General features: G+C 39.6%; 1 protein-coding gene across 3 annotated transcripts; it reads left to right on the top strand.

The window, feature by feature from the left end:
• Window positions 1-532: 532 nt before the first annotated feature.
• On the top strand, window positions 533-19,625 carry LOC132979311 (FYVE and coiled-coil domain-containing protein 1-like). Of its 3 annotated transcripts, none has more exons than XM_061045017.1 (18): window positions 533-606; window positions 1,226-1,309; window positions 1,565-1,671; window positions 2,140-2,265; window positions 4,140-4,246; window positions 5,633-5,776; window positions 7,708-7,804; window positions 7,922-10,357; window positions 10,933-11,025; window positions 11,404-11,522; window positions 11,774-11,941; window positions 12,198-12,338; window positions 13,781-13,989; window positions 14,145-14,283; window positions 14,864-14,962; window positions 17,756-17,966; window positions 18,519-18,628; window positions 18,777-19,625. In XM_061045017.1, the coding sequence occupies exons 2-18, from the start codon at window positions 1,246-1,248 to the stop codon at window positions 18,850-18,852; spliced, it is 4,446 nt and encodes a 1,481-aa protein (XP_060901000.1). In that variant the 5' UTR covers window positions 533-606; window positions 1,226-1,245; the 3' UTR covers window positions 18,853-19,625. The 3 variants fall into 3 exon arrangements, with proteins under 3 accessions (XP_060901000.1, XP_060901002.1, XP_060900999.1); XM_061045019.1 differs by having other exon boundaries at window positions 540-606; window positions 1,223-1,309; window positions 14,151-14,283; XM_061045016.1 differs by having other exon boundaries at window positions 540-606; window positions 1,223-1,309.
• The last annotated feature ends 2,900 nt before the right edge of the window (window positions 19,626-22,525 follow it).

Here is a 22,525-nt window from a genome sequence, read left to right as displayed (position 1 = left end):
ACTAGCATTGTAAGAAAAAAAGAGAGTACAAAAAAGTAAAAATAAATAAGTTGTATTAACAGCTAAGTAAATTAAAATAAACTGTACAGAAGTTATACACTGTATAATACAAAAAAAATAAAAAAATAACAAGGGGAACACTGTACAATGAAATTAAAATATAAATATGTTTTCTTATTGCACTTATTATCTCTTACTGCACCTGAGGTTATTGCACACATATTTTTCACATTATATAATTGCACTGTTTATATAGAATTAAATATATTTGTGTGCATTGAAATACATTTGTGAATCCTTCTGTGTGCATTTGTGAATATTGAGACTGATCTAACTCCATATAGAACAACATTCTTAATGGTTATTCATGTGTTAGAGACCTGTTCCATTAAACATTGGGTTAAAAAAGGCACGAGAACGGGTCTCGTCTTTCTGTTTATTTACCATTTGAACTCTCAACCGAACTAGGATGAAATACTGCAGCAGGTACGAGCGACCATTTGTCCATTTGACCCGTCAATCATTCGCAGTGCCCGCCCACGGCGATAGCAAGTTTTCCGCAGTATCACCTACAAACTGGGCACTCGGGACAATTTAAACAATCAAGTACGTGTGTAATTGAACTATTTATTTTATGTAGAGGAGTTTGCCTTTATGTTCAATCTTACTGACATGCTCTTTCGTAGAATTTTACACAACGGAACCAGGAAATGAGGAGCTGAGAACAGGTGCATGTCTGGTAGCTCACGCCAGCTTCGACAAATCGGTGTGTTTGTCGCGGTTTGTTGGATTGTTACGCCGCTAAAGAAGTGAATGAAGTCAACTTCGCTGGCTTGTTGTGGTATCTTTAGATAAAAGTGACTACATGTCAGCTGAATGGTAACAGATAATGATGATCCGCTTTCACCTGTCGTCATGGTGTTGTAAAGTGTCCCCTTCAATATATAACCTAAACAAATTCATGCACCCTTATTAAGATAATCTGTCTCATTTGAAAAGACCTATTCGGTATGCAGAACTCAGAGCTGACACTTTTTTTTTTTTCAGCAGAGGTGAAACTCATTTGTCTTAGATTTTTCACGTTTGATTGTGCACTACTTATATTTGTAGTTTTCTTTGGGGGGTTGGCACAGATATAGAAGAGTGTTTACATCACGAGGGTCTATCTAAAATATGTTCCTGCACTAATCATTCCCTCTGTGTGTTTTTTTTACACTTTAAGCAGATCACTGCCCTCACTCCACCATGGCCTCCTCCTCCTCATCAGTTGGAGATAATCAACTGCAGAGGATAATCAGAGATCTCCATGGTAATAAAAATGTTCACACTTACAGTAAACACGATTTATTTTTTATTTTATTTTATACAGTCTGTGTGCCTTGCAGCAGGTTTTTAATGTTTACTTTATGAATTCATTATGTGTGTAAAAAAAGGAAATGGACCAAACAGGAGATGTTTGACTAATCTGAGTCTATAGCTCCCAGAACTATCAGAAAGATAACATGATTTTATATTTGTGCCTTATGACTTAATTTGTTAATAACGCTTTCGCTGTCTTGTTTAGACGCTGTGTTAGAGTTGAGTAAAGAGCACAAGGAGTGTGGTGAGCCTGTGACCGATGACAGCGCCAACCTGCACAAGTTCTTCTACAAATTAGAATACCTGCTACAGGTACGGTATCACATCAGCCTGTGTTATCCAGTTTGAAAGTATGTTCATATCACTCTCCACAACAGTGACTACCAATGTGTGGTCAGTCCTTAAAGGGGTCACAACGTGGATCTTTAGGGGTTGTTGTTTTTTTGTATTTGTTTTAAGTCCTCTCTTAGATACTAACTCTATGTGGGTCATGACTGTAAGATGCAACAAACTGTTGGGTAACTTTGTTTTGGGTTGACCTGTCCTGACCTCAGACATACAGTATGTGTCTTGTTATAATATGTGTGACTAAGCCTAATTTGGCTACAGTCATGGAACCAGTCATGTAGAGGGCTCTTGATACCAGATTGTGGAACACAGCTGAACCACAAACGCTGAATCAAGAATTCACAACATGCTCAACGGTGTCAGACTAACCACCATGTCACTTTGAACACTGTCATTTGATGCAACAACAAGGTGCTGTTTGTGGTTTTTCAGTTTGACCAGAAAGAGAAGACAACCTTTCTTGGTCAAAGAAAAGACTACTGGGATTACTTCTGTGACTGCCTGATTAAGATCAAGGGAGCTAACGACGGCATCCGTTTTGTAAAGTCCATCCCTGAGGTAATCCTCCTCTGCAACACACAAACACACACACACACACACACACACACACTGTCACCCTCAATGCCTCGGCTCTGCCATAGCGTGTCACACTTGCAGACACACAAATACACAGTGACTGTATAACCAGGTAACTAATCCTGTGCTCAGTGAGGTACAGTAAGACGCATGCTTCTAATTTACTTGCTGCCTTACGGCCGTACCTGCTGCACTGTACTGTGTGTACCTCACGCTTTATCCTGGGAATTCACAGTGGTGAGCTTCACAGTGGAATACCTGTAGTTAAAGTAGTCTGAATTTGTACTAATTGGTAGCCTGTTTAGTCTTCTATCGAGGTCGGTTTGTGTTTGTAAAGCTTAAAGAGTTTTTGTTTTCAGGTGTTTTTCCCCTTGAGGGCTATAGGGATATACAAGCCGTATTGATATTTCTAATATGTCTGCATTTAAAAATAATTATGATTACATCACTGTGCTTGATATTAACTCAGTAAGTCTATACATTCCAAGAACATTGCTTTAAAAGGTAAAACTCAAAACTAATGAATTGTTTGCAGTGACTTCCAGCCAATAGTCCTTTTGCCATTGCTTTTTTTTATTTATTGTAATATTGACAGAGAATTCAAATCCAGCATCATTTTTAGGTTAATGATGCACGATGACACTTTTGTGGTGTAGTTAAGGGCTGTGACAAAGTATTATTGTTGTCACCAGCTCATCTGCCCATTTCTGTTTTCTGTTACTATGCTTGTTGTTACCATGAGTCCGAGCTGAGGTTGTCTTGTTTTTGTCCGACCAACAGACTAAAGATTTTTCTTTGACTTTCATTCTGTAAATGAGGAACAAAAAGCCTGCAATCATCATATTCTAAAGGGTGATACCAGGGTCAGCAATCTTTAAAATCTTTAAAGTCTGAGAAATATCATACTGGTTATTTCTTGTTTTAAAAGTGTGGTACTCTTACGTAAAATATTACTTTTACTCTTCTTGTTCCTGTCAATCAGTCACTGCCATAAACGAGTCTCCAGCTGGTGTCCTTATGGGAGATCTGTGGGCCTGTTCTCTTGCTTAAATCCATCCATCTGCTTATGTAGTGGGAGAGTGTGGGCTGACAGACTCTGTAGATTACGTGTCTATACAGTGATTACCTTTGAACTTTGACTTTCTTAAATGTTCTTTTCAGGACGACTTTTTGACTAAAGACTATTTAACACAGGGGTCTATGAACAATTAAATCTGAAATAATAAGAAACCTTTATTATTTAGTTTGAAGCCCTTCCTCCATGCAGCTCCACAGATGTCAGATTTCTATATATCACTGTAAACTGAACATCTACACATTTTGGGCTGTTTAGTCAGAGAAAACAACACGACATTTGAAGAGGAATCATGAAAAATCTTACAAAAGCATTACCGCAACGGGTTTCACAAACCAAAAAAAGTAACAACGCTGTTGATTTAATCAAATCAGTCAAAAAACAACAACAGAGAAATCATGCTGAAGGGACTTTTTTCAGAGTCAGAAGGAACAGGTTTTCTTACATATGGAGAAAAGTTTGGGCATCTCTGCAGCACCACACGACTTTATAATAACGCTTTTTTGTCACTTTTATGTCAACTGTATACACACTTCAGAGTTAAGGGTTGTACTCATGGTAATATTTTGATGAATTATGCATGCTCTAATAGTTGCTGGAGGTGAAACTTGACGTCACTTTCAAACACAAATGATTATAAAAAGCATGGCCACTTTACAGTTTGCCCTCTATGACCAGGCTATAAAAGATCAATTACTGGCCACCGAAGTCAATCCACATCACAGTGAGGTAATGTCTGATTGTAGCAGTACACTAAGTGTGTTTTTTTGTGTGTTCTCAGCTGAAGACATCACTGGGGAAAGGAAGGGCCTTCATCCGCTACTCACTTGTTCACCAGCGACTTGCCGACACGCTGCAGCAGTGTCTAATTAACCATAAGGTCACAAGGTCAGACAACATATATGTAAACACTCAAACATTACACTGCAAACATATTCCGAACACGTTGTCCTGAGTGTTCCTTACATGGTGTTTGGACAGTTCATGTTCACCCCTTTGTTGTAGTGTATTTTTAAAGTCTCCTTTTATTGGGAAGTGTGTCTCTAACCTTCCTTGTTTCTGTGTCATTTCTGTTTTTGCTGAAAACACAACAGACACTTAACCGAACCAAACCCTCCCACGGTCTCATCTCACTTCCTCAGCCTGTCATGAAACCCTAAAGTCAGTCTTTTCGTTTTATTTGACAAGGAAAGTCTTTTTTTTTTTATGACTTAAAAAGTAACTTTAACTAACCGGAGAAAATCAAACCAGCCTATAAAACTCTTTAAAAAAGTTTTGGTTGGCAACTTTTTTTCCTTTCTTTGTTCATGTTCGTATCATTTTGAATTCAATTCAGCTTGTGTTAGTCAAGTAAAATTTAATTTATTTATGAAGCACATTAAAAAAACTACTCATGTGGGCCAAAGTGCTGTACAAGCCAGACAGACTGTAAAATTAAAATAATGCCACAACTAAAGACTAAGAGCACACACATTCACAATAATACACAAATACTAAAGCGAATGAAATTTAAGAATAAAACGGATTAGAGCAGAGATTAAAGCCATAAACAGAACATTGATTTTATTAGAAGCATGTATTTCTTTGTTTTATGACAACAATCAGAAAATGAAACACTCTGACAAAAGAAAGGCACTTCAAGGTGGTGTGATACACTTAGTGATGGAAACTATAACCTGTAGAGTCCAATGCTGTGTCATTGTCCACCAGAAGTAATCCTGAAGTGTTTGTTTATGTGTTTGAAGTGGATTAGAATTGGAAGGAGATCAGAAGGGGAACGCTGGGAGTTTTTAGGTTGGATGCTTTAAACATTAGTCTTATTCATGCTGTGTTTCCAAAGTGTCCTACCTCAGCTTCATGTTATATAATAACAACAAAAAAAGATCAATGCTTTTATTCAGAGTGACCATAAGGACTCATCCCCAGAACTGTGAGCATAAACCTCGAAAGTACTTTAACTTAATCAAATGTTTAGGTCGCTACAACAAACCAAAACAACTGCCTTTAAAATCCTTCAGATAACTTCAGACATGTGTAGCTGTTTGTGCTCTTTTGGTTGATTGTTCTTTTTCCCTCCGTCCAAAGATCTTCATAAATAATGCTCATTAACAACTTTGGCATTTGTGAATCATTTCAGGATCTTAGAGGATTATTATCATGTAGGAATCCGAATCCACTGTAAAACAAGAGAGTGTAGCTTTTTGTCAAAACATGTGTGCGTCTATTTTCTTTGTATTATGTCACATTGTGTTTGTTTATGTTTTTCACACACAGTGACTGGTATTATGCCAGAAGTCCGTTTCTCAAGTCTCACCTCACTGCAGACATAATCAACCATCTTTATGAGCTCAACCAGATCCAATTTGATGTGGCAGCCAGAGGTTACGACCTCGACGCAGACTGGCCAAGCTTTGCAAGGTAACACATGAACAGCTGCAATGTTTCTCTAACACTTTAATCATCAGTTCTGCTTTGTTTTTGTTTTGACATCATTTGGATGTAGGGGTTTTAAAGATTTAATGTTGGGCTTTCATGACTTTATTGGAGAGATAGGAGAGTGGATAGATCAAGGGGAGAGAGAGAGAGAGAGTGGGGAATGTCATGCAGCAAACCATAGCTATAGGTCGGGTTTGAACCCGGCTGCCCGCTTTGAGGTATATAGCCTCTGTACATGGGACGCCCCAGAACTAGGTGTTTTAAATGAATGAATGAATATTTATTTTCATGTCTGTCAGGTCATTTACATGACCCATCCCACATGGAATTATTCTGACACACAATTTTGCATAAAGAGATCTTTGGCTTTTAGGCAAGTTATATTTAAAGTCTTCCTTAAATAAACTAAGTTCTCAGCTTTGGCTTCTGCCAGAAATCTTCTGCCCTTGACTTTGTACATTTGAGCCGCACTTGAGATCTTAACTCCTCAATATCCACGCTCACTATGTTTAAATAATAACAAGGAAGAGTGAGTACTTAATCTGCGTCTAGGTTAGAAATCATTTGTTAATTATTCATTCATAGACGTGATGAGACGTGTAATCTGAAATCCTGCACCAGTTTAGTGCAGCACATGTACAATTGTACTGCAAAAGGATAACGTATTTCACAACTAAGTAACACTTAATTATCTGATCAATCTTCACATTCACAGCTCTTTTTTTTTTTTACTCAAGTGTGTGTGTGTGTGTGCAATATGTGGGTACCCACATGGTGAGCGTTGAACGCTGTTACTCACGTCAGCACCTTTGCCACAACTATTCACTTCCTTGTCGTCACAGTCACTCCACAAGCAGCGGCCGTTAGTTTTTAATAGCGTTATGTACCAGTATGTTGTTGCTCTGGTTGCACCACATTACTGTGAATCTTAATCACATGTAATGCTTTACAGAAACTCGTAGTCCGGCACAGACTATTACTGGGAAGACAACTAGAGAGGGGGGGGTTGAGCTCACACATGTCAAACACATTATAAACAAATATACAGGCGATAACATTAACAGACACTGTTTCATGAGAGTGGTTGTTACAGATTACTAAACAATAATGGTATCATAATTACACATCTGGATTGATGAATTTATCCTGCATTAACAATCATAAATCATTGATGAAGATGAAAACATCCTTTGCCTTTTAGATGCTCCTTCACAACTTCTCATGACACAGAGGCTGTAGTCCACGTTGCAGCGGCCGTGAGTTCGAATCCAACCTCAGGCCGTTTGCTGCATCCCCCCCCCCCCTCCCAATACAGCAAAAAAATATCTTAAGAATTAGAAAAATATATAATTTAATTAAATGTCAAGAAATGTTCACGAATCAAATTGTGTGTAGATTTTTGATCTGCTTGTCATATACCCAAGAGTAGTGTGAAATTGATACAATCTTTTTTTACGTGAATTTTGACTGGATTGACACATACAACAGATCTCACCTCTGATATTCTGCAACAATGTTCTCCTTTCTTACTCATAACTATTGCCTCATTTTCAATTTTTTTTTATTTTCTTTGAAATACTGTAAATTAAAACCTACTTAGTACTTGGTCAGAACCTGCACAGTATATGCTGGAAGTTGGTACTGAAGAACAATTTAGTGAGCACTTAAGTAAGCTTTATTTCTAAACCACTTTTCACAGACAAAATGTAGTCCACTTACGGGCGTTTTGCAAACACAAACAATTACAGTTAACCCATCAAATAAATAGGTACCGTAGTTGAGCAGCTTAATACTCCATTTTAAATTGAAGTTTCTTTTCATTGTCTACTAAGTATTTTTTCCATGTTTGTCTTACTTGCACTATTTAATCAGGTGTTTTGAAACATAATGTTTGATTTCTGATTTTCTTCAAGGCGAACATTAGGCACTGCCTCGTCAGCGTTCCTGTGGAGGCCTCCCAGCCGCTGCTCCAGTGTCAACAGTCTTGTTAGCGGCTACTCACACACACAGGTCCAAACATACTTAATATAAATCTTCTGCACAGACAGTCCTGTTCAAATACTTGTGTGAGTTTTGACTGACCTTTTCAAAGCACCTGACCACATCTCTTATTTTTTCTCTAATTAGGCGCCTGAGTTTCTCCCGATCCCAGACCTGAATCATAGTCTCCTTGGTGAAATAGGTGAATTGGGGGAACCTTCTCCATGTAGCATCGCAGAGAACCTCCGCATTGAGCTCGACCAGTCCGAGCTCAGACAGCAAGAGCTTCTTGTACGTGTTCAGGAGTTAGGCAAAGAGGCTGATGAGTTAAAAGGAGTTGTTAAAGACCTTCAAGGCAAACTATTAGAAGCTCATGAGTCCTCTGGGCAATCCGTGTCTACAGCGGCCCAAATAAAAGCTGAATCAAATCATCTGGAGAAAGCAAATGATGTTCAAACCTGCAGGGAAGATATAAAAAAGGAACTTCAAGACAGACTCACGGCAGCTGAGAACAAAAATATGGAGCTTCTGTCCAAGTTGGATGAGGCTCTGAATGAAAAGGGACAACAAACAGCTAGCTACTGCGACTCAGCCTGGAAAATCCAGGAACTCCTGGATAAACTCAAGACAGCAGAGGAGGAGAGGTTTGAGGCAAAGAGAGAGGCGGAGGACAGGGCCAGGCACGCTGAGCGTCTGTCCCAGGAGCTTAAGCTCAGACAGGAAGAGTTGAAGGGAAGTGAGGAGAAGCTGGCTGAAGTAAAAGCCGGCGCTCATGACGAACGAGAGAAGGCGCTCAAGCGCTTGGAGGATCTTCAAAGTGCAGTCGGTAGAATTCAGGGGGCGCTGACTTTGAAGGAGAAGGAGTCGGGGAACTTGCGAGCTCAGCTTCAGGATCTACAAGCGTCACTGGAGTGCAGAGAGCGGCAGGCAGAGGAGCTGAGGAAAAGACTGCACGAGGAGAGGGAGGAGGTGGAGCAGAGATGTAGCAGGAGCAGTTTCCAGAAAGAGGAACTCGAGAGCCAGATACTAGATGTAAGAATAACTCTGAAAAGCAGAGACAAAGAGCTAGCCGCTAGTTCAGAAAGAATCAAACATCTAGAGGAGCAGTTGGAGAAGCTAAATGTTGAGAAGGAAAGCCTGAGCTCTAGACTTTCTGATAATGAAGAGTCCTCCTGTGATCAAACTGAAAACCTTGAGGACTTCAATACCCAATGTAGCAACCTCAAGGAAATGAATGCTACACTGCTCCAAACAGTTAAGCAGAGCGAGGGAAGCATTACAGAATTGACTGAGAGCAGAGCGGTCTTGTTAGACCAGCTAGCATCTTTGAGGGCCTCTGAGAAACACTTAAAAGGGAGAGTTGAGGCTGCAAAGATGTGTGTGGAAGATCGAGAGAAGAAGCTTCTGGATGAAAACCTTCATCTTGAGGAGATTGTCCAGAAACAACTCTGCCAAAAGGACATATGTGATGCTCAATTCAAGAAGCTCGAGCAGGAGAATAAGGAGCTTCTTCAGTTACATTCAGCATTGAAGATACAGTTAGCCACAACTCAACAGGAATTCAACTCAGTCACTGCCAAAGCTGCACAGTTGGACAAGAACCTTGTAGTGTCCCAAAGAAGCCAAGGGGAGTTGCTCGAAAAACTTCAGGAAACTGAGTGTAAAGTGAGAGAGCAGGCTGTTAAATGTGGACTTCTGCAAGCTAGAGCCGAGGAGCTGGAGAACAGGTCTGTGGAGCTACACGATGAAAAAGGAGCTGCCGAGAGCAACGAAAAGACGCAGAAGCATCATGATGAGCATCAGACCTCTTCGCTGGAAACCAAAGAGGCCCCGTTCCGGCTGGTTATAGCTGAGGCTCAACTGGAGCTCAATCTGAGGGAGGTGCATCGGCTTCAGGAGGAGGTAGTGGAGCTCAGGGCTCAGCTTTTAGCAAGAAGTGAGGAGAGGCTGAAGGTTCAGGCGCTGCAGGAGGTGACAGAGTCCTCCAGAGAAGACCTCCGGGTGTTATCAGAACAACTCAAAGTCCAGGTGGAGGAGCTAAACCGCAAGCACGTGGATGAGATTCTTCGTTCCAGAGAGCGAGAGGAGGCTCTCATACGGGAGCGTGACGTTGAGGCTCAGGCTCGAGTGGGACTGGCTGCAGAGGTGACAGCCTCCAGAGATGAGCTCAATAAATGGAAGATGCGTTATGAAGCCCTGTGTCTGGAGAACAGCGAATCTAGAGAGGCGCTGCACAGAGCAAATACAGAAACAGCTGAACTCGGCGTGCACGTGTGTATGCTCACTGCCGAGAATGAAGAGGCTCGTCTGCGCTGGGAGGGTTTGTCAACAAGGCTGCAGGATCTGGAGGAGGAAGCCGCCAAGGAGCCAGAGAGGTTGAATTCTTGCATGGAGCAGCTACGCCAGGAGAACCAGCAACTCCTTGATCAGCTCCACAGCGAGAAGGGTTTGTTAGCAGTGAAGCAGGAGCTGAGTCTGGCCCAGCAGGAAGCTGGAGCTGTGCAGAGGACGAGCCAGGAGGAGATTCAGGCACTCCGCTTCCAGCTCAGCAGCCAAGCCATGAACCACGGCAGCCAGCTGCAGGTCAGCCACATACAGTTCACCCAAAAAAAAAAAAAAAAAAAGCTTAAATGCTTTTATATACATTTAATTTTATATACATGGTTTTGAAAGATTATTTCTTAACATCTTGTAAACTCATATATATTTTTTTTAATCAATAATTAGTTATTACAGAAGAACAGCAATTTCTCTGCCTAATATGGACAACCAAGTTCCTAATTAACCTTTTCTTATCTTAAGAAAGTGCAAGGCAACAACTAAAAAAGAGGGAAGTAATGGAGCATGGCATTACTGTTGGAGATGAACTCTAGTTTTTGAAATTATACCACCAAGTCAGAATGAAATTGGAAGTAACTTCAATTGGCCTCTTCAAGTCTGATTAAGCAGTTTTAATTGCTGAATTCAGGCTTTTTATTTTGCTTGAGCAACTAATCTGTAGCCAGAAATGCTGGGTAACACCCTGCATGCAGTAGAGTGCATAAAACGAACATTTCAGTTATGTAAGCATTGTCAGCAAATGTACTGCCATATAATATCTGTATAATGTTTTTTTTTCCTGATGACTTGGTGTATCTGTGGTACGTGTTTCTATCTAGACTGTGGATAAAGAGTTACAGGAAGTGAAGTCACAGCTCACGACTGAACAGGAGGGAGTGGTTGACCTGAAGAACAAAGTCAAAATGTTAGAGGTGAGAGGATGTCCTCCTGAATGTCCTGAATCCTGCAAAAAATGTTTAAGCATAATAAGCAGAGTATTCTGGCCCCTGTCTGATCGCCAGAGGAGGGATGTTTTGATTCATGCTTCTGCAGTCATACTACATAAATGTGGATTTTAGGATGAAAAGGACATTGTTAATCTGTTAAACATAACTGCAAAGTGATGTTTCTGACAAATTCATATATGTACAACTCTTATGAGTATTTTTTGTGTCTTGGATTGATGAGTAAAAGCACGTGCTTCAGCTGCATTGTGTGTCTCAGCAGTTGAAGTAATCATAACATTGTTGTCTCCGGCATAATTCACAAAGAAGCAGAAATAATGTGTTGCTTTGCTGTACTGATTGCAGGCTGAGAATCAGAGATATTGCCAACAGATTGAGGAGAAAAACATCCAGATGGCCGAGTCTGAAAATCTCATCCAGCAGAAAGACGACGAGATAATCCATCTGAAAGGGAATTTATCAAGGTGAGATACTTTATTCATAATCACACATTCTGGACCAAATTACAGCTTTGAGGGGGAAAAAAAAAGCCTTTTTATCTTTTTGATCGTGTTTGTTTGGATCAAAATGTTGATTTGTTTTTGTGTAGTGGGCCTTTCCTGGGATAATTGTTGTTAATTGTTATTTTAATTCAAACCTAAAGCTCTGTTCACTTGATCAAAGTCACAAACAAAAAAAAAGTTTTAAATAAGTCTCTGTGTGTTGATGTATACAGGTCTGATGAAGGTCTTGCAGCAGCTCAGAAAACCTGTCAAGAGATGTGTGAAAATCTTCGGAGAGCCACGCAGGACAAACAGAGCTTTGATTTGAAGACAGCTGCTGAACTTGATGATCTTTATCGCACCAAAATCAATCTGGAGGAAAGGCTTGTAGAACTCATTAGGTATAAACACCTCGGATCCACTCTTACTCACCTTTGCAAACCATTGTTTTCTCCTTTTTTTCTTTGTATTAGTGAATTTAATTCATTTAAAATATGTACCGATGGATGATTCCTATGATCCCCCATATTTGTCGAAACGGTCTTCAGTCGTGTTTTTTTTAAATGCCTGCACACAAACCACCTGTCTTCAAAATCTGCTGTACACTGTGTGCTTTTATCACATGCATTAAAAAACGCTTGACGGCGCTCTCTGCAGGGAGAAAGACGCACTGTGGCAGAGGACAGACGCCCTGGAGTTTGAGCAGAAACTACGGGACGAGGAGACAGAGCGGGATGTCAACTACTGTGTGGGCTGTCACACTCAGTTCAGCTGGTGGCTGCGCAAGTACAGCTGCAGGTCAGATGGTCCTCTGTCTTAACAAACCAATGTCCATATCGGTATTACAGCATAGTAAACTGCTGTCAATACCCATGAAATGAATGTTTTTTCTTAATTGATGAAACACAAATTAGCAGATCATTTTAGCCTCTGTACTTTGATTTTACATAAATCGCCACTCGCTTAAAACATTCACAAAGAGAACAAGTCACCAGTCATTGCAGTGGTGTAATATCCTGACATTGTCCTTTGCGCGTGTTTGGAGAGACATTTGACAGAAAGTCAAATGTCAGAGGAACTGAGTCACTGCCGCCCAGTGACATTTTGAGATATGTTTCACAACACATTTAGACTTTGTCCAGAAAGTGAAGTAATAAATTGTACTGAATAGTACACATCAACATTCTGCGTCATGGTTGCTTTGTTTCTCAGTATTCAGAAACAGAATCGCCTCTTTTTTATGTGATGACATGTTAAGGTGAAGATACGATACATGATATGCACAAGTAAAACGTACAAAATGTGTTTTTTCATTTCATTCAAAACATTTCAAAAGCTACACTGAAATTTTACCATAAAAAAATAGTTCATTCAAACATCATTTAAACAATTTAAACAACATTTTATTTCATATTCATGCAGTTTTACATCATTGAAATGTGAAATTATCTTTGTCAAGTTTTCTCAGATTGTCAGGTGTTTTACATGTGAGCCTTCATACACTGAGCAGGTTTTTTAGCTTATTATTTCACACTTCTCCTTGCCTAACGCCATGAGGATTTCTTTTAAATGTTTGACTTTTTTCTAACATCGTTCGGCACTTTGATGCCTATTTAAGAATAGGATAGGTCCGCACACTTGCTCAAATGCCACAAAAAGTTCTCATTGATCACAACGTTTCCACCAGAGGTCTTCTTCAGGTTATACTTTAAAACATTTTGTGGCATTTGAGCAGGTGTGCAGGGTTATCTTCTTCTTAAGTCTGCTGATTTTGCACTGCCCTGCACCTAAGTGATTTTTGTTTTTTTCTATTTTGATGCCTATTGCCGTTGCAGTTAGAAACTTGTTGTTCCACAGTTGTTCTATGGGATTCAAGAGACTGCTCAGTGTTTTGATCAAAGCTGAAACTAAAGATGAATGGTGCTTTAATGTTCTTCTCAACGTCTCAACTCTGTGGCCACATTCTGCAAAATCTCAGATATTTGAAGAAGTATCTTGAATACATTTTTATCTGATGCAATTTCCAGAAAAAGTAATAATTTTTCCAAGAAAGTGTCTTTTTTAATCTTTCAAATAAAGAGCATATTTTTGGGAAATTGATTTTAAACACTCTCAATTCGAAATCTTTGCTTGATTACCTAAGTTTTTCCTCTACACTCGAATAATCTACATTCATAATGCATTTCATAAGCACTCATTACTCACCCTATTTATCTCCATCACATTGCATCTATTTCCAGACTGTGTGGGCGTCCCTTCTGCTACTACTGCTGCAGCAACACAGTGAGCACCCAGCAGGGCGGCAACAGAGAGCGCTGCTGCAGGGACTGTTATAACCAGCACAGCGCGGTGGTCGAGCGCCACCCACAGGAAGAATTGACTACCAGCACACCAGGGACGCCTTTCCGTCGTTTGCTGCAGGCTGGCAGATCTGTGGCCAGTGTGTCAGGTAACAGAACAAAGACTCTCTCACTCTGAAGTAATGTGTCGCATGCTGAGGCATTCACACCTTCACGTCACTTTGGGTTGTGCTTGAAAACAGTATACACAGTGCTGTGAGAGTGAAGTGGAGTAATTAACATGAAACTGTTGTTTATGTCCCAGGAGCAGATGAAGGGGGTAAGCAGGATGATGGTGTTTTTGACATCATCACAGATGAGGAAGTGAGCGGGGTCTACAACAGTGAACTCTCTTTTGCCACTGCCTGCTCTCCTGAACACGGACAGCAGGGGGCAGCACAGCTGTAAGTATCTGACATGCCTTCACTCTATGGAAGAGGAGGCTGAGGTTCAGTGAGTCAGTGGTACTGATGACAATCTACAGTCTATGATACTACCTTTAGAACAGTCTGTTCTGTCTATTTCAGATTTTCTTCTAGTGGATATCATTCACAAAAATCGAACATTATTTTCCACAACAATAAAAAAACAATGGCCTGATCTGGAAAAATTAATTAGATTAACTTTTTTACAGTTTCTCATACATTCTACATCGCCTTATTATAAAAGGCTTGAGACCTCACACACATCATTGGACTCCTGCATTTCACAGGCAGCTGCGTTATGTGTTTACGTCCTGGCTTCAAATACAGTATTATTATAAATTTGTTTTTGTGATATTAAATCTTATATTATGTCAACCATTCGAGTCATTTGTAGACACAACGTATCTGTAAGAGAGAAGACATTTTTTGTAAGTTTTCTGTTTTGCTTTAATTAATTGTGCACATCTTTAAATGACAGTGCATGTAAATATGTGCTTTTTACAAATGTGTCTAAATAGTTACAGGTTCGTCATCACTAAATATCTGTCATTCTTTCCAGAAGCAACAGTGCCAGTGCAGGAGACCTCACGCCAGATGAAACTGAAGACCTCATTGCTCAGGACGCGGAGATCTGCCTGCTGAAGTCTGGAGATCTCACGTGAGTTTCACATGAAGTGCGAGTTCCACTGGACAACCCTGAGGGAAGCAGGGTGTTTATGTGTGCTGTATGGGGTCAGAGGGTTGGAGCTTTAAGCTTTTAGAGGAAGTCTCTTGTGTATTATTCCGCGAAGAAGTTTACGCTCAACAGCAAAATGTGAAGTGAAACGTGGCACTTCAGTGTGTTTGGTGGGAGGCATTCTTAAACGTTTCATGTGTTGTGGGTTTCACTGTTATAGAGAACGATTAAAGGGCTCATGTCAGCAGGTACCTGCAGAAGTAAAGTAAAAAGCTAAATTTAAGGCACACAACTAGAATAACTTCAGAACTTTGAGAGGAGAACGCCCTCACTGTAACACTTTTTATCAGTTTGTGAGTCTTGAGAAGTGTATCTGCGTATGTGAACACAGCTGCATGTGACGTCTTTTACACACTGACCCCTAGACTTCCCCATTTGATGCATGCATGTATACCCCACTCTCTCTGCCCAGCATCTCCTCTCTCTCTTCAGCTATCCTATCAATAAAGACAAAAGGACCAAAAAAAAACCTCTTCTAAAAAAAGAAAGAAAGCTGAGTTCATGCTGTGACAAAAGACCTCGACCTCAGCCTCACTTGGCTGTTCTTCTTCTGCTAAAAGAAATAAGGCTTAACCAAAACACTGTAGAGTGTATATCTATTCATAACATCCTCTGCATGTGTAATTTGTGCTGCCATTTTTACTGATTAATACGTTTCTGGTTTGACATAAGAGGCAACGCATAGTCCATAAATCCAAGCTGACACAGCCTGTTGTCGTTTCAGGCCAAAATCTACATCTGACGTCACTCAGCTTGCAGAACAACACACTTACGGCTGTGTCGAGCTGCGCTCTAAAGAAACAGTGAATACCATCAACAATAGCAAAAGCTTTATTCTCTAAACTTAACTAGCATGGATTGAGATATAATTGAAAATTAGGGAACAATAACTTTAATGCAACACAAAGAATATCAGCCAATCGTTATATTCGGGAAGCTGAAAACATCAAATATTTAATAACTTTATTCATCTTTAAAAACAAATGTTTACAAAAGTGCTGTGACAGACAAAGCAAATACAGCAACACAACAACAGAACAGAGATCAACAGAGGGGCCAAACAGAGAGGGCAAAATTGTATAAATGCAAACAGGAATAAGATAGATCCAACAGGCAGGTATGGAGAGACAGTTCAATACAATGCAGGACAATTAGTTTAAAATCAACCAGGAGAGAACAAAGTTAAGAATTGAGGGAGAGTTGGTTGACATCACATCACAGGTTGTAAACACAAAATGAAGATAAAAAAGAAGGGAGAAACGGGACAGGGGTGGCAGTAGCTCAGCCTGTAGGGACTTGGGTTGGGAACCGGAGGGTCAAGTTCAAGTCCCGGTACGGACCAAATATGGAAGTTGGTCTGGTAGCTGGAGAGGTGCCAGATCGCTTCCTGAGCACTGCCGAGGTGCCCTTGAGCAAGGCACCAAACCCCCTCCCCACCACCAGCTCAGGAGCGCCCGCTGTGGGCCGCTCCGTCACTCTGACATCTCTCCATTAGTGCACGTCCATACGATCCTGTTTCTGCATGTGTGTGTGTATTTCAGCCTATGTGTGTGTTGCATGACTTACAGAGTGTAAAAACAGAATTTCCCCTTGCGGGATCAATAAAGTAAATCTTAATCTTAATCTTAATTGGTTAAATGAATAAAGCAACAGAGAGCTGAAGAGTTAAACGATAACAGGAGTAGGAATTAAAAACAGACTAAGAGCAGTAAAATGAATACAGGAAGGGATACAGTTAAAGGCTAAAACATTTAAAGAAGAGAAAGATAAAAAAGGTTAAAAGCAATAAAATTAATAATCTTTAAGGGAGAAATCAGATAAAAGCAAGTCTATAAAAGTGAGTTTTAAGAAGTGATTTAAAAGATGCCACTGACTCTGCCCGCCTTATCTCCTCAGGCAGGTTGTTCCAAAGTCGAGGGGCCCTGATCGCAAAGTCTCCTTTAGATTTGAGCCCCGACTTTGGAACAACCAGAACGGCACTGCCTGAGGATCTGAGGTCACGAGATGGTTGGTAGGGGGTTAAAATTTCACAAATGTAACTCGGGGCAAGGCCAAGACGAGCTTCAAAGGTGATCAGTAAGATCTTAAAATCAATTCTAAAAGTGACAGGTAGGCAGTGGAGGGAAGCAATGGCAGGAGTGATTTGATGTCGTCTGTTAAAACCAGTAAGAAGTCTAGCTGCTGCATTCTGGACCAGTTGGAGGCAGGAAAGTGATCTATGAGTTATACCAAAGAGAAGGGAGGTGCAATAGTCCAGACGAGAAAAGATTAATGAGTGAATTAGTTTTTCCAGGTCAGCAGGTGAGAGACTTGATTTAATTTTTGAAATGGATCTGATGTGGATGAAACAGGACTGGACGACTTTCTTGATGTGTTGGTTGAAGGTGAGGTCTGAATCAAAAAGGACACCTACATTTCTTGCAATGGGTGTGATGTTAGCAGAGAGAGGACCGAGGGAACTTTCAGTCTGGCTGATGTTTTGGTGTGGATAATTAAAGAGTATGATTTCTGACTTTGACTCATTTAATTGTAAAAAAAAAAAAACTTTGAGCCATCCAACATTTTATATCCTCGAGACAGTTAACTTTTAATTTGACATTAACTTTGATTTTCTTTGACTTTTAGAATAATGCCTGATCTTCTCCGCAGCCTCACAATATGGTTTATATTGTAGACTTCCCTTCACCTTACCCTGTTTCATTCCCTGTGCTGCAGACTCTCTGTCCACTTCACTGTGGATGAAATCTCAGGGTTTGGAGACAGCTCCCGAGAGCTATTCATCAAGTCCAGCTGCTACAGCACCATTCCCATCACCGTGAGCGGTCCCGGTCCTATTGTCAGCTGGACGTTTACCTCTGAACCCAAGAGAATCTCCTTCAGCGTGGTCTACAGAGAGAGCGCAGAGACCCCGCTGGAGCAGGCCAAGGTGACACACCATACATGTCAGACACAATACTTTGACTTCGAGTGCTTGTCATAGCCTGGTCCATTTGATATCCCGCTACATAACCAGAGACACATTCTTTCACAGCAGGCAGATTTATTGTACCAACATCTGCTAATCAGCTGGTATAAAAGCAGCACAGTGGAAATACTATTTATTTATTCAGTTGGTTTTATTAACTGTAGCTAGCACAGTCCCCCAGTGAGGAGGAAATGTACTGGTACATTTTTACAGATGAAAAAAGAGTCAAGCAGGACAGAGCTCATGAATGTGTGATTGCCCTCCACTCTTTAATTGCTTTAGAATCTCAACTTTTTTTTGGGATATTTCATGCTACTCTGTAAAGTATAGCAATGCAAATGTGTCAAGAGATTTGATAAGAGAGGATTAGGTTTCAATGAGCAGATTCTGAACTGTACTTCAAATGCTCAGGTTCCCATCCCTACCTCCTCTCAGTATTCTTGGTCTTGCAGGAAATATAGTTATTTTCTCAAGTTCTAAATGCTAAACAAGATTCCTGTACTCTGTCCTCAGGTTTTGATCCCACTGACTCGCTGCCACTCCCACAAAGAGACAATCCAGGGGGAACTGAAAGTCAGAAATGCCGGAGAATACACACTCATCTTTGATAACTCCTTCTCCAGGTCAGTTGGTCTTTGACTTATGTGAAGGTTTGGTGTGTTTGCTTAAAATCTTTTAAATTCTTTTGCACATGCAAAGACCTGCAAAACGCAAGACAGCAAGGGGCATCATATGTTTTTCAATGTTCCTCTTTGTTTCCCTGTGAATCAGGTTCATCTCAAAGAAAGTGCAGTATCATCTGAGTCTAGACAAGCCTGTGGTCTACGATGGAACAGACCTCCTCTGAACATGACAGGGAGCTGAAGGAGGAGCAGGTGGAAAAGTGACTCTTGAACTCTTTAAGGTCATGATGATAATTTCAAGGTAACCATGCGCTGGTATTGGGGGACAGTTAGCAGCCTCAGTGAAAGGTTGTGGCATTTTAAAGATGTCTCTCTAAGATGTGTGACTCAGCAGAATAAAACCCAACAGGTTGAAAACAATGAAGGAAAAAAACAACTTTACACTATTGAATGTGCACTACCATTTAATGAACGTTTGATGATGCATTAGTTACAGGTTGCATTAGGCGAATCAAACTCCTGGCTGGAAGTTTGTTGCACATTTGTGTGTGTGTGTGTGTGTGTGTGTGTGTGTGTGTGTGTGTGTGTGTGTGTGTGTGTGTGCGCGTGCGTGCCTGCCTGCCTGTGTTTATGTGTGCTTGTGAAAACAGGTTTTCTTGGTCCCTGACAAGGCACTAAGAAAACCTGGCAATTTTGTTTTTATTACATCCTTTGCACACTATATTTTTACTGTAGACCGCAATTGTTTGACAAGTCTCACATTTTTTATTACTTTGTTTGTCTTCTAAAGTACAGTCTGTCTCAAATAAGAGCTAAGTTTCTCTCTACGTTGTGGAGCACAGAGATCCGGTTCAAACCCACTTTTACTGTATGTTTGGTCTTATTTTGTGATTTCAAAATTTTACCAACATCATAAAAAATGATTAATTGAACTGTAGAGAGATGTCTGTGTTTGACATAACAAGGGCATCAAACATTTTGAAAAACCATGATGCTTCATTGCATTTTAGACGAAACAAAAAAATAGCTATGAGGGCTGGGCAATTAATCCAAAATACTGTATTATCTAAATCAATACAAAGTCTTGTGCACTATTCAAAAATGCAGAAACTACAATTCTTTGATAAAGATAAAACGTGAGACAAAACAGCTTTACAATGAAAAACTGTTAGAGCTGCAGAGATGCAAAACAGTTCTCCAGGAGGAAGAAAACTGTTCATTTGGTTCAGACTCCAAACGTCAGATCATCATGATTGAACTTCTGTTTTTTTACTCAGTAAAAGAACATTCTAATGCAAAATGAATAGAACAAGAATCACAGTTTTCATAATGTGCAGCCCTACAACATCTAAAGTATTGTCATTATTTATATTCTGGGTGTTGACATTCAACATCATCCACCATGGCCTGATACACCTACAGATATTCAAAGAGAGCTAAACCGGTATGTAGTGAAATATCTGACAGTTGTTACAGTTTTGTTCCTTATCAGTAAATCTAGTTTAATTTTACACTCCTGAGACATGACTGGTAATATGAAGGGAAGTGATGTTCAAGAGAATTTCATACTGAACACATTGTGTTGTTTTAGTTGCCTAAACTACATTTGAGTTTGACTAATGTAAACCTCATTTTATTGTGACCTTAACATTATTAAAATTGTTTTTCTTGCTTCAACGTGCTGTTTGAAAAACATGACGTGTTACTAACTCTTTAAGCTGGTGTGTTGGTATCACCCTGTTGTAGAATTAGCCTTTATTGGTGGCAATGCCTGTTTGTGTTTAGAGCATGCTCTGCAATCTGTTTCTAAGTTCATGAGGATTTCTAACACATGACAGAATCTTAAAGTCTATTGATAGATGTTTTATTGTGATGCAGTAATGTTAAAGTGTAAAACAAGGAATTGGGATATCTGTGAAGGCTGCAGCACCAAGTCATCTTTCAGTTTTAACTGTTTTGGGGAAACAGGCTTTATTTCACACAAATGTCTGATAATGCTGCGGAAAGAAAGAGGTCAACATTGTATGCATGCAAACATGTGAGGGTGCACATGTTCCTCCAACATGAACCCTCTGGGGTAAAACAACAGCATTTCATAAAATGTAAGTTTCAGTGCTTTAAATATTTAGTTTTTTTAATTAAATTTGTATAAATGAAGGGATGATGAGTTACATTTTATCTTAAGATACATTACGCTTTTAGATGGAGAAATGTTTGTTTTAGGAACACAAATATAATATAAAACAACAAATATAGACAAGATGTTTTTTTCTTTTTCGAGTGTACTTTTTTTTTTTAGATAGAAAAGTGTGTTTATTAATACGGTTGTTTTCTGTTGCTGTGTGATCTGAGTGTGTCAAACAGAATGATTTAAATTCAGCATTCAGCCTTCAAATACTCCAAAAATCACTTTTATACTTGAAGTTGTCTTATATGGATGTTTATTTGAAGGTTTCAAAGTTGTAATTCACCTTTATTTTTCAAAGAGGGGTTGTTGTTTTTTGGTCGTTTGTTCAAAATGACTTGAAAGTAATGCAACACTGTTTTGTTTCATTGATGTCTTCCACTATTTTAAAAACATTTTGTAACGTATATTTCCAACATGACACTAAAGAAGATAAACTTTTATACGTATCTGATCAAGAAGGGTGATAAATTGCCAAATATATATTGGGAAGACATATTTGTGAGAGGGAGTTTCTATTTAAAGGCATTGCAACATGACTGCTGTATAATGCACTTTTTCAGAGGGCTTCTTGTCTGTATCCCATGAGCCTTTGTGCCAGTTGATGAATGTTTGTTTTCATTTGCTTTGTATGTAATGTATGTATGATTGTACATTTAGCGATCTGTCACAGGAGAGATTTAAATTTTGACTTGAATGAGTGTTGACCATGTGTTTTATTGAAATGTCATTTACATACAAAAGATTTATTATAGAGTGGATATAAGGTTGTTGACAAATAAATAAGGATTGTGTGATAACTGCTGTGGATTGTTTCTTAATTTACTCGAAGAGATCTTTATTGTCATTGCCATTTAAAAAAAAAAAAAAAAAGAGTCTAGCTGCTCTTTGTCATGGCAGCACAGATAAACACAGAAACATGAATTAAATAACATAAAAGATAAAATCAAAAGCACACATAATAAAACCTGGGTTGTGTGGTACGACTGTTTTGAACCACACAGTAAACACGTTTGATTCTGTCGTACATTTTAAGGCTTTTGAGAGTATTGACTCTCTTTTGGAGCTAGCCTCGTGCGGCCAATAAAGGAACTGCAGTTTTTGTCACTTACAGACTTTTTCTTCCACTCAAGGCAATTTACACTGAACATGACTTTGCTTCGGCGTCATTTTTCAGCTCCAGGATTGTGACTCGATGCAATTATCAATGAAACTACAAGTGTTCTTTTTAAAGTTCAAAACAATAAGCACATCCTTATGCTCGTCCTTATTTCTTCCAAGTATTTTTCTGAAAACGTCTTCAACATGGTTTATGTATTCGAGTTTTGTGGCTTTGAGCAGCAGCTCATATTGTTTGACATTAGAGTCCTTCAATCTAAGTAAACATCTTGTGTGTGCATATACCTGCTTTAGGTAGACCTGTATATTTCAAGTATATCAAACCCTGTACTAATATAATATATTTGTAATCTGGGCCACTGTTATTTTTATTTAAGCATCAATTGCGCTTTGAATAATGTGAGTGTGTGTGAGGGCTTGATTATATGTATTGGTTTGTTTGTGTTTTTCTGAGCAGTCACAAGTGCAGCGTGCTTTTGTCTAAGGTATTGTTCTGGTGTCTGTCTGAGAGATAGTGTTTATGTCGTGAGGCCATTCTGTTTCTCAAGGTTAATGATCTCATTGTAAATCATGTCACATCCTTCTCTCCCTCC

Source organism: Labrus mixtus, chromosome 8 (genome assembly GCF_963584025.1).
Source record: "Labrus mixtus chromosome 8, fLabMix1.1, whole genome shotgun sequence".
Taxonomy (NCBI): domain Eukaryota; kingdom Metazoa; phylum Chordata; class Actinopteri; order Labriformes; family Labridae; genus Labrus; species Labrus mixtus.
The sequence above is the reverse complement of the archived record's forward strand: the minus strand, read 5'-3'. Positions and strand labels throughout refer to the sequence as shown.

Bases quoted from the DNA above. Each gene is read 5' to 3' on its own strand.
- LOC132979311 (XM_061045017.1), top strand. From the start codon at position 1,246: ATGGCCTCCTCCTCCTCATCAGTTGGAGATAATCAACTGCAGAGGATA. The intron at 11,523-11,773 runs GTGAGATACTTT...TGATGTATACAG, and splicing joins CTGAAAGGGAATTTATCAAG to GTCTGATGAAGGTCTTGCAG. The intron at 14,963-17,755 runs GTGAGTTTCACA...CCTGTGCTGCAG, and splicing joins CTGAAGTCTGGAGATCTCAC to ACTCTCTGTCCACTTCACTG.